A 12769-nucleotide genomic window follows, 5' to 3' on the forward strand; every position below is an offset into this window, starting at 1 on the left:
ATTATTTGATTACATTTAGGGGTTTAATTTATAAACACCTAATTTTCTTTATCAACACTGTGAATCAAACAACTCTTTCATAATTTTTTTTTTTTTTTTTTTTTTTTTTTTTAAAATTCATCCTCAATGATTCACTCATATCTATAGACACGAATATTTTTCAACCCCATCATCCTTACCTTCGGACGCAGATGCGGCTAAGTCTATGAAGTCGTTCGAACCTGGTATCTACCAACTTGGAATGTACATGAGAGCAACAGCTGCACGAGGAGCGAAGAGCGCCCTGCTTTGCTTTATCGATAATAGCAACATGGATTCGAAGGCACACATGCGGACACAGCCACAAACGCATCATTGTCGCCATTCTTTTTCGACCGCTGTCGTGCTGCTTCGAATTTCGTCGCTTCACGACTGGATCACATTGCGCACAAACTCTGCTTGTGCTACTGATTCTCCGCAGGGCTGGAAGTCTTGTGTGAATGTGTGGCGGAGTGAGGAGGTATTGGGCTCCTCAATCGCCATCGCCGTGTTGGAGTGCACTTGGTTGGCCTCATCTGTCGCGTCCGTACTCCCCTTTGAGTTGATGGACGTTACTAATGTGTTGTCGATTTCGCCTGGAACTTTAACCGGAGTTGCTGGGGGGCGGAGAACTTCTGGTGGAGATGAATGCTTCTGTGTTTCGAGAGATGCACATCGCCTCTCAAGCAGGTTGAGGCTCCCATTGGCGAATTCGCTCGTGTTTCAGTAAGCCACTAATACCTTCAAGTATGTAAGTCGCTAAATGAAAAACAATCTGAATGAGTTGATGGTTTAGCTAGTGGTGGCGTTAAAGTAATACAGCTTTATTCGATTCGAGTCGTCCGAGAGAGACGAGAACCGGTCGCAGGCTCTATGCTTTGTAATTTCAAGTATATTTGTGTCTAAAGTAATTTCCTAATGTTTGTGTGTGTACTTCTTAATTTAAGAAGACGAATCGCATTCACAGGTGGGAGAATGTTGACACTCGGACGAGCAGTAACCGTGAGGTGCAGCAATAATGCTGAGGCATCTCCTCTGCCGGAAAAGCGTGTGTTGGTGAGGACGAACATATTGTTTTCGAATGCGGACACTTTTTTTTGTTGCCTATGGAATAAATACATCTGATTGCCTCCCTCTACGACGTCTGATCCGTTTGCCCCGCAAGCAAATGATCTTGTATTCTTTTCTCAAACTTGACTATAGACTAATGCTTCTTGTTCTGAACATTGCACTCTTCTTGCACAAGTCGTGGCATTGTGTTTTAGAAGAGTTGCATGCTATGTTGCTACTTCTTGTTATCGTAAAAAATGCATCAGTTTCATTCTAGCAACAGTACGGAATCTTTCGACTGTATCGAGAATTTAGGATTTTACAGATGGTATCATGCAAATTAAGTAGGTCGTCATGATTCTGGACCACTCTTTGTCGATAATCTTTGGAAACCACTTATTTGGGTGTTCGCCATCAGACAAGAGCATAGTCGAAAGTTTGCGTTTGAAGCCTATGTATATATCAATCATTAGATATCATTACATTACTAAATTTTTGAGCGACCATCGGGTCTCAGGGTTTCTATCTGGTAACGAAGTCAACCCCAAACATTGAATTGAGCATTCCATTTGCAGGTAGGATGCGGGAGTGCCGCTCTTGATTTTTTGGCGAGTGTGGATAAGTTTCCACAACCCGATGATAAGATCAGAAGCACTGAATTACAAGTAAGCCGTATGCTGACTTCATGAAGGAGCTAGCTCATCACGAGTCAGATTGCATAAACGAAATGTTCGAATTTTCAGTCTGTTGAATGAGATATTTTGTAAAATAAATTCTAATGGTGTAGGATAGGTGAATTCGCTGATTGATAACATAGAAATTTTGTTTGTGGTACTGTCTCTTGGTTGTTCCTGGAGCTACTGAAGTAAGGTGATCACTTCGTTCATAAGAGAAGTTAGATGCCCTCTAAAATTTCATGTGAGAATTGCTGTATGGAATTACGATTCTCCACTCCAGCTGACTCACTCCCTTGGCAGGTGCAAGGAGGGGGCAATGTTGGTAATGCACTTACGGCTGCAGCTCGTCTGGGTCTAGAGTGCAGAATCTTTACCAAGGCAAGTTCAACTGTGTGCTGTTCTAGTTCCATTTGACGAGTAGTGCTCAAAAGATTCTTTACCAATCTTATCAACTTATATCAACGTACGAACCAGCTACCAGATATTTAAGGGTTCGGCATAGTCAGACGCCCTCTTTAGCATTTCGGATTAGTTTTAGTCGAATTTTGATGCAACATTTAGGTTCCTTTGTTTTGTTTTGTTTTGTTTTTTCATTTTTGTCGTTTCGCTTATTAAGGATAATAACGTAAAGGGGGTCAACATGATGGCAATCCGGTCGTATGAGTAGCAAAAGTGTGTTAGTCATGAATCTATGTTAGACTTACCGTATTTTATTGCAGGTAGCAAACGATGGACCAGGTTCGCAAATCCTAGCAGAGCTACAAGGCGACGGTGTTGATGTTTCTAATGTCGTGGTACGATATGGCTTTCCAGTAACTTTCTTTGGCATTAACTCAAGAAAGAGCTTTGATTCTAAGATAATACGGCAGGCCCGCCACTATTTTGAAAGCACTGTCCTACCAATGAGCCCGACATAAACATGTTTCATAAGTATCTCATGAGCGTATGACCAGGTACTTGTTTTTCATTTCAGTGATAGTGGAACTGCAGGTAGCTGAAGGTGTATCGCCATTCACATTCGTTATCGTCGATAAGGAAACGTGCGTTCCCATCTTCATCTTTAGCTTTGCCTTCAAGAGATTCATTACCCATTTTGGTTCGCCTTTCTTCCAAGAGTGCGGACATTTTATGTATGCGCTGCTGCTGAAAGACGTGTCTGATCATCTTTGAGAGTGTGGGTTTCCAGTTTGTGCCTTTGCAACTTTTGCATGAACCGATATCAATTTAGAATCAGTACCTACCACCTGACATAGAATTGATGCATTATCATTCTTGTGCAGGAATACCCGCACGTGTATTCATACTCCAGGTTCTCCAGCGTTGATTCCTCAGGAGCTGACTTCGGCCAGTGTTAACTCTTTACTCAACGAGGCTAATCTTGTTTATTTCGATGGGCGACTTGCAGATACAGCTATTGTTCTGGCCGAAGAGGTAAGAGAACATTTGTGATGCGTTAATTATTATAGGATGCAGTTCCTCTACAACGACCTTTGCGGGGACTCCAGTTTTTGTTTTACACATATGCCGGACTTTAGGGTAGCCTTGCAAAGATCTCTAGTCTTCGTGCATGTGTAAGTGTGATTAATCTGATCACTGGTTACTTTTTGAATTACAGGCTTCGAAGCGTCAGCTGCCAATTCTCGTAGATGCTGAGCGTTTGAGGGAAGGGCTAGATGATCTGTTATCCTATGCGACCTATGTTGTAGCATCTGCCAAATTTCCTCAGGTATAACCACTTGCTATCTTTTTTTCATAGTCTTTCTCTCTGGTAGTTATGACTGGGCCACGACGTTGCATGCATATCTTATTTGGGAAAACATTTTGAGCGCAAATCACTTATGTTTGATGTTGTAGTCTTGGACATCAGCTCCAACAGTAGCGGAAGCGTTAGTCAAGATGATGCTGCAGCTTCCCCGGCTGAAGTTTGTGATTGTGACCTTGGGAGCATCTGGTTGCATTATGCTCGAAAGACACGCTTCAGGTCTCCTCGAATTTTATATTTCATGTGTCATGAGTTTATGTCGTAGCATTGACTATTGTAATTGTATTTTTAATCACGGTGTGGGTATCTTTATTCTAAGGACGACGCTCTTTTTTTACAGACGCTTCTGAAGCCGAAATTGAGGACGGTTCAGTTGAAGTGAATTCGCTGGTAGAGTCACTTTCACGGGAGGCAGGCGAACTTTGTGGCTCGTCTCCCAATTCCATTACATCGAAGGTGATGTCTCGTACTACCAATGTCTTAGCCGACGCACCTTAAACACAAAATTGAGGAGCTTTGATTGTTTTTTTTTGTGTGGTTTTGGTACACTTTTATCTTTTAAATAACAACTTGTTTTAAAGTGTTGCAGGTTTGTAAGTTGAGCATTGCGAACAATAGCGATGTTCAGCAACATATTTGGGGAAGATTCCATGTTGGGACCGCCGAAACTATTCCAGCCTCAGAGCTCGTGGATACAACAGGAGCTGGTGATGGCTTTATTGGTGGTGTGATGTATGGTAATTCTCTTGAAACTGTCTTCTATGTGGTATATTCTGCTCTAGCTTTGAAATCAACTGTTAATCGTAGAAGGGCGTTGGAACTTTTAGCCCACAATTTGATTATCATAATTTCATTGTCCGTGTGGCAGCAATTCTGGCTGGTCTGTCTGCTCCAAAAATGCTTGCTCTTGGAGCCACAGTGGTAAGCCTCTTTGAACTAGACTCTTGCATTAAAGAGTGCAGTAAAAAGTACTACTTATTTATTTTCTGATCTCCTTGCAATTAAAGCACCAGGGTTCTCTGATTCGCAAGGTGGATGAACATCTCGTAATGCACCTCATTTACCGCGGCCATCGGGATGCAACTTTTAGTTTGAATCCTTACCTTTCCAAGTAAGATGCTGTATCTTCTGGGATAGTTAGGTACTGAATACTGATCATTGTCTTTGTTTGACAGGGTGCTGGCAGTTGTCGTGCCCTTGGAGCCCGCCCCGGTCTTCCTACTCGAGCAGATCCAAAAGTTGCTTCATTTCTTTAGAATTAGCAATGTCTTGTGCTTATTGTTCGTAGCTGTAACAAAGACTACATTCTGATTAGACTTCTGGACGCACATATTATCCATATGGTGTTGCACTATTACATGCTCATCTATAAGTGACTTCCTTCCCTTGATCTATTTTTGCTGTTTGTCTCACTTTGTCAGATTCGTGTGATAAATTACTGGGACCTATGTTTCGGCCACGAGCGCATGAAATTTTGTGATAAAGGTTAAACCCCTGGACGTATCCATTCTGTAAACTACGTACTTTAGAGTGAACATCACAATACTATCCTGTGTTGCAAAGTTTTGGGTTGACATAATCCTACTAACGTTTTTTCAAACAAACCTTTCGTTAAGTAAAGAAAAAATAAAAGACAAATGTGTAGTGCCTCAGTGGGATTTATCAATCTCAACATAATTTCTCTTTCTCCGGTTGGCAAGAGTGAGCATCATGCCATATATCATAGGAAGTGGTTCTGTTCAGTATTTTAAAGAGGTGTTGTTCATATATGCCGTTCATTCATTGAGTGATACAAAGGTGCTTCAAGCCACTCATACAGTTTAGTAAATTCTACCAATGTTGGTTGGACAGGAATTAGATCAACTCGTGAAGAAACTCTGAGAAACAATGAAGACCAATTAGTGGTCTCTACAAATGAAAGTATTGTTTATCTTTACTTTGGATTCGATCGGTACGTATTGTAGCAAGAATATCTGTTTTGGTTCTATAGTTGTCAGCTTGCTTGGTTTCATATTTGAGATGCATGCCCCTCTACTCTCGATGTGATATGTAGTTTGGTACGCAGCATATTTTTGTTTTACTTTCTCAATCGGAAGCACCATGATGTCACTCACACGAAGTCATGGATGACATTGATGTTTGTGGTTTTTAATTTTTGTTTACTTTTTTAATCAATAATTGAACATAACATGACTATGACCTGCCACATTTTGTACTTCCAACGCTGAATGCCAATATTTAGCTTTTTGCTAAGTAAAAGATTCTCTAAAAGCGGAAGTATAAAACCATTACTCAGTTACTTATTATATCGTATTTTGTTCAATCAAGTAGCCAAAATTGGACTCTCAAATTAATTGCAAGATGAAAAAATAATCTATAGACACGTGAATAAAGACTCGAACTGAGGTTCATCTGAAGTTAGTTTCGAAACTTAAATTCATTCCGAATTGTATGACACAGTCGAAGAAGGCTGATAATAAAGAAAGGATCTTTTGGAAGAACTCTTCATTGGGTTTTCTTTGTTCAGGGTAGGGCACAAATGCACAAAGCTGTAAAGAAAGCCGTCAAACTACTCTATTGCCTTCTCAAACCTAGTACCCAGCACCACCCAGACAAGCATGAATCGTTTTCGCTACTAAACCAGAAAAGAAAACTCAATTAGATAAACTTGGTTTGTAGTTAAAATTATTCCAAATCAAATTGTAGCTGTTAATGACATTCCCGGAGCAGTGGTGTGAACGCAGCCCGCCAGATGGGATGAGTCTACTCGAAGGAGGGAGGGCGAGAAGAAGCAACTCGAAGATGATCAGACCGAAAACACGACCATCACTCAAAGATTTGCCGAAACGCACGTCGTTGCTTCGGTGGAATCGCGGACAAAGTCCTCGTGAGTAGCGTCACCATGGAACTAGGTTGTAGCTGCTGCTATTCTTTTCTCCCTTGAGACCGTTTTCTCGCAGGTTGAAGCGCATTGTAGCAGTAGAACGAGGTGTTTAGAGTTCCTGCTGGGATTCATATTCAGGTGTAAAGGGGTGGAGGTAGAGGAAGAGGAAGAGCAAGAACAAGAGCCTGAGGATTGAGCAAGCATGTCAAGTGAGGGGAGGACCCGCTGTCAAGTGGTGGTCGTGGGCGACCAAGGCACGGGGAAATCCAGCCTCATTGCTGCAGTGGCGACGGATTCGTTTCCCGAGAAGTGCCCTCCTGTGTTGCCGCCCACCCGACTGCCTCATGACTTCTATCCTGATCGTGTCCCCCTCACTATCATTGATACGTCGTCCAGGTCAGGCTGCTCGGCAATAGGAACAGTTCTTTTTTCATGTTTGGCAGTTTTAGGGTTTTATAACGAGGCTTTAAGGGTAGACAGGAAGGAGCAAGAATCGACGGGATGATGGAGGTTTTGAATCATGGCTGGAATAAGTTAACGGCACCAATGCGGTTTTTGGGTGATTAGTAGTGAGATAGTGGAACCAGGGACGTTGTTGTTTCAATAGATCTTGAGCCCTATCTGGTCGTATTGGTTTAACTGTCTCTGGAGTGCACAAATTAGGGTCTATTGGGGGTGAGTCAATTTTAAAGATGAGCTTTCGAAATGTTTGAACTGTTTTGAAATTGTATACAGGCAAGAAGATAAGTCCAAGATGGAGATGGAGTGCAAGAAAGCAGACGCAATAGTTCTGGCTTATGCATGCGACAGACCTCAAACACTTGAGCGACTATCTACTTACTGGTTGCCCGAGCTTCGGGCTTTACAAGTCAGTGCCCTGCCTCTAAATTGAAAATTAGGAATAGTAACGTTGAGACCATGATTGCGCGTGCTTTTCTGCCTTTGCACAATTTTTTTTTTCCAATTAACTGATCGTAATTTTTGTTTTCGTGTCGCAGATCAAAGTGCCCATCATTGTAGTCGGCTGTAAACTTGATCTTCGTGATGATTGCCAACCTAGTCTCGAACAAGTAATGGCTCCACTAATGCATGAGTTTCGAGAAATTGAGACCTGTATAGAGTGTTCGGCTGTCAAGCAAGTTCAGGTACCCTGGATTAATTCTTCATCTTTGAATGGTCAAGTCGTTTGTGAATCACAGCCATTCAAAGTGGTTTAAGAGGAACTTGCATCACAAATTAACTTCAACTATACTTGATGTTCTACGAATTGTGCATTCAGTAATTTTCCTCAATCTGAGTAGTATAATTCTGCTGTAGATTGGAATTTGAGCAAAATTTCTTCGAACCTTAAGTGTTTGAAAGAGCAGTACGTACAACGTTTGTTTACAAGAGTCAAAGTGTTTTTGCTCGTGGCGAATAACAGGCTTTTTATTTGCATTATATGTTAAGATAATGGAAAATCCAAAATATCATTACCTACTATCACAACTTCAAAGCTTTCGAAATAGGTCATGTATGAAGGGTTTTCACAAGGGAATTTATTTCTGTCGAACTGTACTTTGATATGCCACAATGTTACGCGACTGTGTCGATTTTAGTCTGGATAGTATCACCTATACATAAATCAAGGGTCTGGTACATCTTTCAATGTGATCAATGATATAGTGGACAAGCTCTGAGTCTGCAGATGGCATTGCCATGAACCAATTTTTACAGGTCGCTGAGGTCTTTTATTATGCTCAAAAAGCCATTCTACATCCAACTGCCCCGCTTTTTGACCAAGAATTACAGACTCTGAAGCCACGTTGTGTACGTGCATTGAAGCGAATATTCATATTGTGCGACCACGATAGGGATGGAACTCTGAATGATGCGGAACTTAACGATTTCCAGGTCTTTATGTTTAAATTATTACTTTTGTCACCTTAGTTTCATCAAGATTATTATTTGTTGCGAGGAGTGGGTTGAAGTATGTGATACTGATATTATGTTTGGACCAGGTGAAATGCTTCAATGCACCTTTGCAGCCAACTGAGATAGAAGGGGTAAAAAAAGTGGTTTCAGAGAAGATGGCTGATGGCGTGAGCAACAACGGGCTGACGCTTACTGGTTTCTTTTTCCTTCACGCTTTGTTCATCGAACGGGGTCGGCTGGAAACTACTTGGACTGTTTTAAGAAAGTTTGGGTATGACGACGAGATTAAGCTTCGAGATGACCTGGTGGCGAACCCGGCGTTCAAGCGAGCATCCGACCAGGTACTTCAGGGATTAAAATTTAGGGATGAGAATGGTAGTAATAGTTCCACAGTGTAGCAGCAGGCTTTACATTTAATGAAGCATCCACATGACTGATAAACCTTGTGCTGCGTTTGGGTCTTGTCGACATTCCTTACATTACATTTGAGATAGACCTAAGTGATGATATGTAGTTTACTTTGTTACACATTTAAAGCTAAGGAAATTTATGAACAATTTCCTTTTCTTAGTTTTATAGTTTTAAAAATCTCGTTTGTGTTGGATTAGCAGAAGTTTCCAGAAAATACACATATCTTCACCTTCTGTTTTTCCCTCTACTTTCTTTTAGCTTCTTACTACCTGTGAATGCCTAGATCCGACAACAGTACAAACCATTGTAAGAAGGAACGCGGTTTTCACATTTATGGTGGTATTTCTTGGATTGATTGTGGGCACCAACCTCCGTCTTGTGTTTTGCAGAGCATTGAGTTGACTGAGAAAGCGTTAGATTTTTTGAAAGGAGTATTTTCTGCTTTTGATCTTGATGGGGTAAGCATGTAATGTACTTGCTTGTTTCCTCCTAGTTTTTAGTCCTCCAACAACACTTTTTTATTTTGACTTTTTGTATCGGTAATATTTTTTTTGATTTAATTGTGACCCACAAGAAAGAGAATTGTATTTGATGTTCTTCAACCAATTATCCGTCTCACAAGGTGTGTAGAGAATCTATTTAATACTCTCCTTTACGCAGGATTGTGCTCTTAGACCGCAAGAGCTCGAGGATCTATTCTCTACAGCTCCTTCCAGGTAGAATACAGTATACATGCAATAATTTTTTTCATATGCTCTTTACTCTTCAGCTTTTTTCTTTTATTTGATTCACATGAAAATGTGCAGATTGCATGTACTGTGAACTGACTGTCGTAATGATTTTGCAGCCCTTGGGAGGATCCGGCCTACAGCGACGCTGCTGAAACCAACTCTGTGGGAGGATTGACGCTGAATGGCTTTTTGTCATTGGTACGATTTTGAAGTATTATTGCATTCGTGTGAAAAGATCAAAATGTGGCTAACAGAGTTGAAGTGAGCTAGTATTTTTTTTTTCCCTGTTTATTCTTTCAATTATTGTCACATTGATAACAAGTTATTGGTTTAGTTTTGTCCAGTTTTTCTATTCTCTGCATTTTTCGGGGAAAGGAATAATTGAAAAAGAGTTTGCTGTTGCAGTGTGGGTTAAAAGAAGTAAACCAGTGTGTGTTTTGGCTGCAGTGGGCACTGATGACTTTGCTGGAGCCCCAGAAAAGTTTGGCGCATCTTATATACATAGGTTACCCCGGAGATCCAGCTTCAGCATTTCGGATCACGCGTCGTCGTCGTATTGATAAGAAGCGGCAACGCTCACAGCGGGTGGTGTTTCAAGCTTATGTGTTTGGGTCACATAACAGTGGAAAATCAGCCCTACTGAATGCGCTTGTCGGGAGGTATGTAGGCATATTTTTGTGCCTTTGTTGAGGTTGAATGTGTTGAAGTAGCTCCTTTTAACAGGCAGTTTATGTACTTTATTGTCCTTTTGTCAATTTCTGAACATACCGAGAAGATATTCTTCGAAGATAGACTATTGAATCTGAAAGTTTTAATATTTCGGAATGCAAAATTTAGGCGATAAGTAGGAAGTATTCATATTCTTATTTGTCTGCAACCTAAAGTAAAATTATACCGTTTGTCTTTCTTCTTTGGAATCTGTTTTAGTTTTATCATGTGAATATCAACGAAATTCTTTAAAATTATGATAGATAAGTCTAACCTACTTTTGTTAAAACCATTTTTCATTAAATAATTTGTCTTTCTGCAGGCCCTACAATGAAGCCCCTGGACATACCAAAGGAGTTCACCGCACGGCAAACGTAGTTGAACAGATTGGGGTACGTGTTGAATCCTTAGATAACAATGACTTGATGGTTAATCCTACTCAGTCTATTTCAGAATAAATCTGTCGATTGCGTCTACCTCTTTCTAGTATGAACAACATAAAATTGGAAGTTGTGTATTGCGATTCAATAGGTGGTTTGGTGTGCAGGGATCCAGGAAAACGCTGATATTGAGGGAGGTCAATGAGGAATCTGTTACAAGCCTCCTGGGGAAGAAGGACGCCCTGACGGATTGCGATGTAGCTGCTTTTGTCTATGACAGGTTCGAGCTCACTTACTTGGAGTCCTTGATCAGTCAAAATTTGAGGAGAAGTATCAGAGAAGTCTTTAAAAGAAAACTCTAAGGGAAGGTGTTGAAATGGGGTTGGAATGGTTTGTGACTTCGCAGCTCTGACGCAGCGTCTTGGAACCGAGCTCATGAATTACTGGTCGCGGTAGCAGCTTACGGAGAGATGAATGGTATGGAAATGCCTTGTTTACTAATTGCTGCCAAGGACGATCTTGACCCTGACTCGTCATGTTCACAAAATGCAATACGGGTACGGAGTTGCTGATATTTTCCTTTTGTGGTTTATTTGCTTCATCGCTGTTTGTATCTTCCTGAAAAGGAGATTTCATATAATTTTATATTGGTGAGATTGAGCGTACGATATTGAGATCTATATTCTCCATCAAGCATAACAATCATAGTTCTTAATGTACAGGTTTGCAATGAAATGGGAGTTGAACCTCCTATATCAGTGAGCATGAAGTTAGGAGATATTGGCAACTTGTTCCGACGAATTGTTGATGCTGCTCAACGTCCACACCTGAGTATACCTGAAACAGAACAAGGCAGGGTTAACAAGCACTATCGACGCTTGATTCAGCGGTCTCTCACAGTTGCTGCTGGTAAGCTGAAAACTGATTGGCGCTTGTATAATGAAGTCGGATGATTTTGAGAATGAGCAGATATCTTATTCGATGTGTCTATCCCGGCCTTGCAAGGTCATTGGCAAGTAATCCACAATCTTATGGATCGGCATGTGGTGTTATGAGGATTTTTTTTGTGGGCGCATTTGCACATGCGAGTAGTAATTTATAGGCTGCTTTGGCATTTTGTGGTATCCCGTTCCTAACGAAGGTTTTGGGGCATTTGGTGGATGATGCAGTTGGAACGACTGTTGCAATTGCCGGCATTGCACTTTATCGGGTATACGTTAGGCGGAAAGAGAATTCTTAGGGAAGTGTCTGACAAAATGGCATACTGGGTGACTCTCATTTAGGAAAGAGTTGGGGAGTTAAGATCAAAGTCTTTTGGTCGTTGGATTGATGGTGGCAATGTACTGGATAAATTGGACGGTGTACCCCTCCGAATTTATCTTCCTCTGATGGTTACGATGTCAACAATCACACTGTCTGATGGTTCGTACATGTGTCTTACCTTGGTATTTCTGATATTTTTGCAGCTTATTATTGTAGACCACATTAACCTGGTTTCTTTGTGAGGTATTATGAAAGTACACAGGGGAGAGTGCTGTTTAGATGAAAATCACGTTCAGGAAATACGAGCTGAGACCAACTACTTAATAGTCATTATCATTTCTACTTGCCTCTGGATGGCTGGAGTGCCAGCTTATACGTTTTCTTGTTCTCTCCGTACGCACTGCAATTGCCAGAAGCATGACATAAGATGATAAAGTCTTGATGGCATCATTGATGTGGGGTCTCAAGGCTGTCGATCACTTAAATTTGGGCAGCTTACGGCTACAGTCGGATCCTGTAAATGATTATATTTCCCCCTAAAAGCCACGAGGTTAGGTGGCATACCAAATATGCCTATCTACTTGCAGCATACTTTAATCTTCTCTCTAGCATACTTCCAACACCGCTTTTGACAGCGGCGACAGCGTTAAGAACTTAGAACTTTAGTAGGAAAGGCTTGGCCCATCGTTCAGGAGAGTCTGGAGAAAATGTCGCACTTTAAAAACATTTCAGGGCGTCTCAAAATGTTTGAAATATTGCACCTAAGAATTCCCTACCCTACTCACCCTTTCTATTTTAAAAAATCAATCGACAATTGATGAATCGAACACTTGTATCTGAAAGCACCCTTGAGCACTTATAACCTTCTTGAAAATTGTTCGGCTTCCATGTTCGGTCAGGCTTCTCAACTAAGCAATAGACAGCAACAGAGCAAGTTACTCGCAATCTTCCACAGCCATACGTCTCAATGG

At 41.1% G+C, this 12769-nt stretch overlaps 2 protein-coding genes across 2 annotated transcripts; both read left to right on the top strand.

Moving 5' to 3' along the window:
• Positions 1-336: 336 nt before the first annotated feature.
• On the top strand, positions 337-4901 carry LOC112293517 (uncharacterized). The gene is made up of 13 exons (XM_024543017.3): positions 337-744; positions 966-1074; positions 1644-1733; positions 2046-2123; positions 2465-2539; positions 2736-2785; positions 3026-3176; positions 3361-3471; positions 3600-3726; positions 3848-3963; positions 4097-4244; positions 4376-4428; positions 4683-4901. The coding sequence occupies exons 1-13, from the start codon at positions 584-586 to the stop codon at positions 4761-4763; spliced, it is 1350 nt and encodes a 449-aa protein (XP_024398785.3). The 5' UTR covers positions 337-583; the 3' UTR covers positions 4764-4901.
• Positions 4902-6353: 1452 nt separating this feature from the next.
• LOC112293516 (mitochondrial Rho GTPase 1) lies at positions 6354-11964 on the top strand. Its single transcript, XM_024543016.3, has 14 exons — positions 6354-6787; positions 7127-7259; positions 7390-7536; positions 8108-8284; positions 8392-8646; positions 9106-9174; positions 9377-9432; positions 9564-9645; positions 9895-10106; positions 10478-10547; positions 10703-10815; positions 10942-11092; positions 11258-11444; positions 11705-11964. Exons 1-14 carry the CDS (start codon positions 6594-6596, stop codon positions 11773-11775), a joined length of 1917 nt encoding a protein of 638 aa, XP_024398784.1. The 5' UTR covers positions 6354-6593; the 3' UTR covers positions 11776-11964.
• Positions 11965-12769: the final 805 nt, after the last annotated feature.

Source organism: Physcomitrium patens, chromosome 16 (assembly GCF_059467195.1).
Source record: "Physcomitrium patens ecotype Gransden chromosome 16, ASM5946719v1, whole genome shotgun sequence".
Lineage (NCBI taxonomy): Eukaryota > Viridiplantae > Streptophyta > Bryopsida > Funariales > Funariaceae > Physcomitrium > Physcomitrium patens.

What these genes read in the sequence shown, in the direction of transcription:
- LOC112293517 (XM_024543017.3), top strand. Translation starts at nt 584, where the DNA reads ATGGACGTTACTAATGTGTTGTCGATTTCGCCTGGAACTTTAACCGGA. An exon ending in TTGATGTTTCTAATGTCGTG is followed by an intron (nt 2,540 to 2,735) that starts GTACGATATGGC and finishes GTGGAACTGCAG; the next exon opens with GTAGCTGAAGGTGTATCGCC. An exon ending in GCTCGAAAGACACGCTTCAG is followed by an intron (nt 3,727 to 3,847) that starts GTCTCCTCGAAT and finishes CTTTTTTTACAG; the next exon opens with ACGCTTCTGAAGCCGAAATT.
- LOC112293516 (XM_024543016.3), top strand. Translation starts at nt 6,594, where the DNA reads ATGTCAAGTGAGGGGAGGACCCGCTGTCAAGTGGTGGTCGTGGGCGAC. An exon ending in ATCATTGATACGTCGTCCAG is followed by an intron (nt 6,788 to 7,126) that starts GTCAGGCTGCTC and finishes AATTGTATACAG; the next exon opens with GCAAGAAGATAAGTCCAAGA. An exon ending in CTGAATGCGCTTGTCGGGAG is followed by an intron (nt 10,107 to 10,477) that starts GTATGTAGGCAT and finishes GTCTTTCTGCAG; the next exon opens with GCCCTACAATGAAGCCCCTG.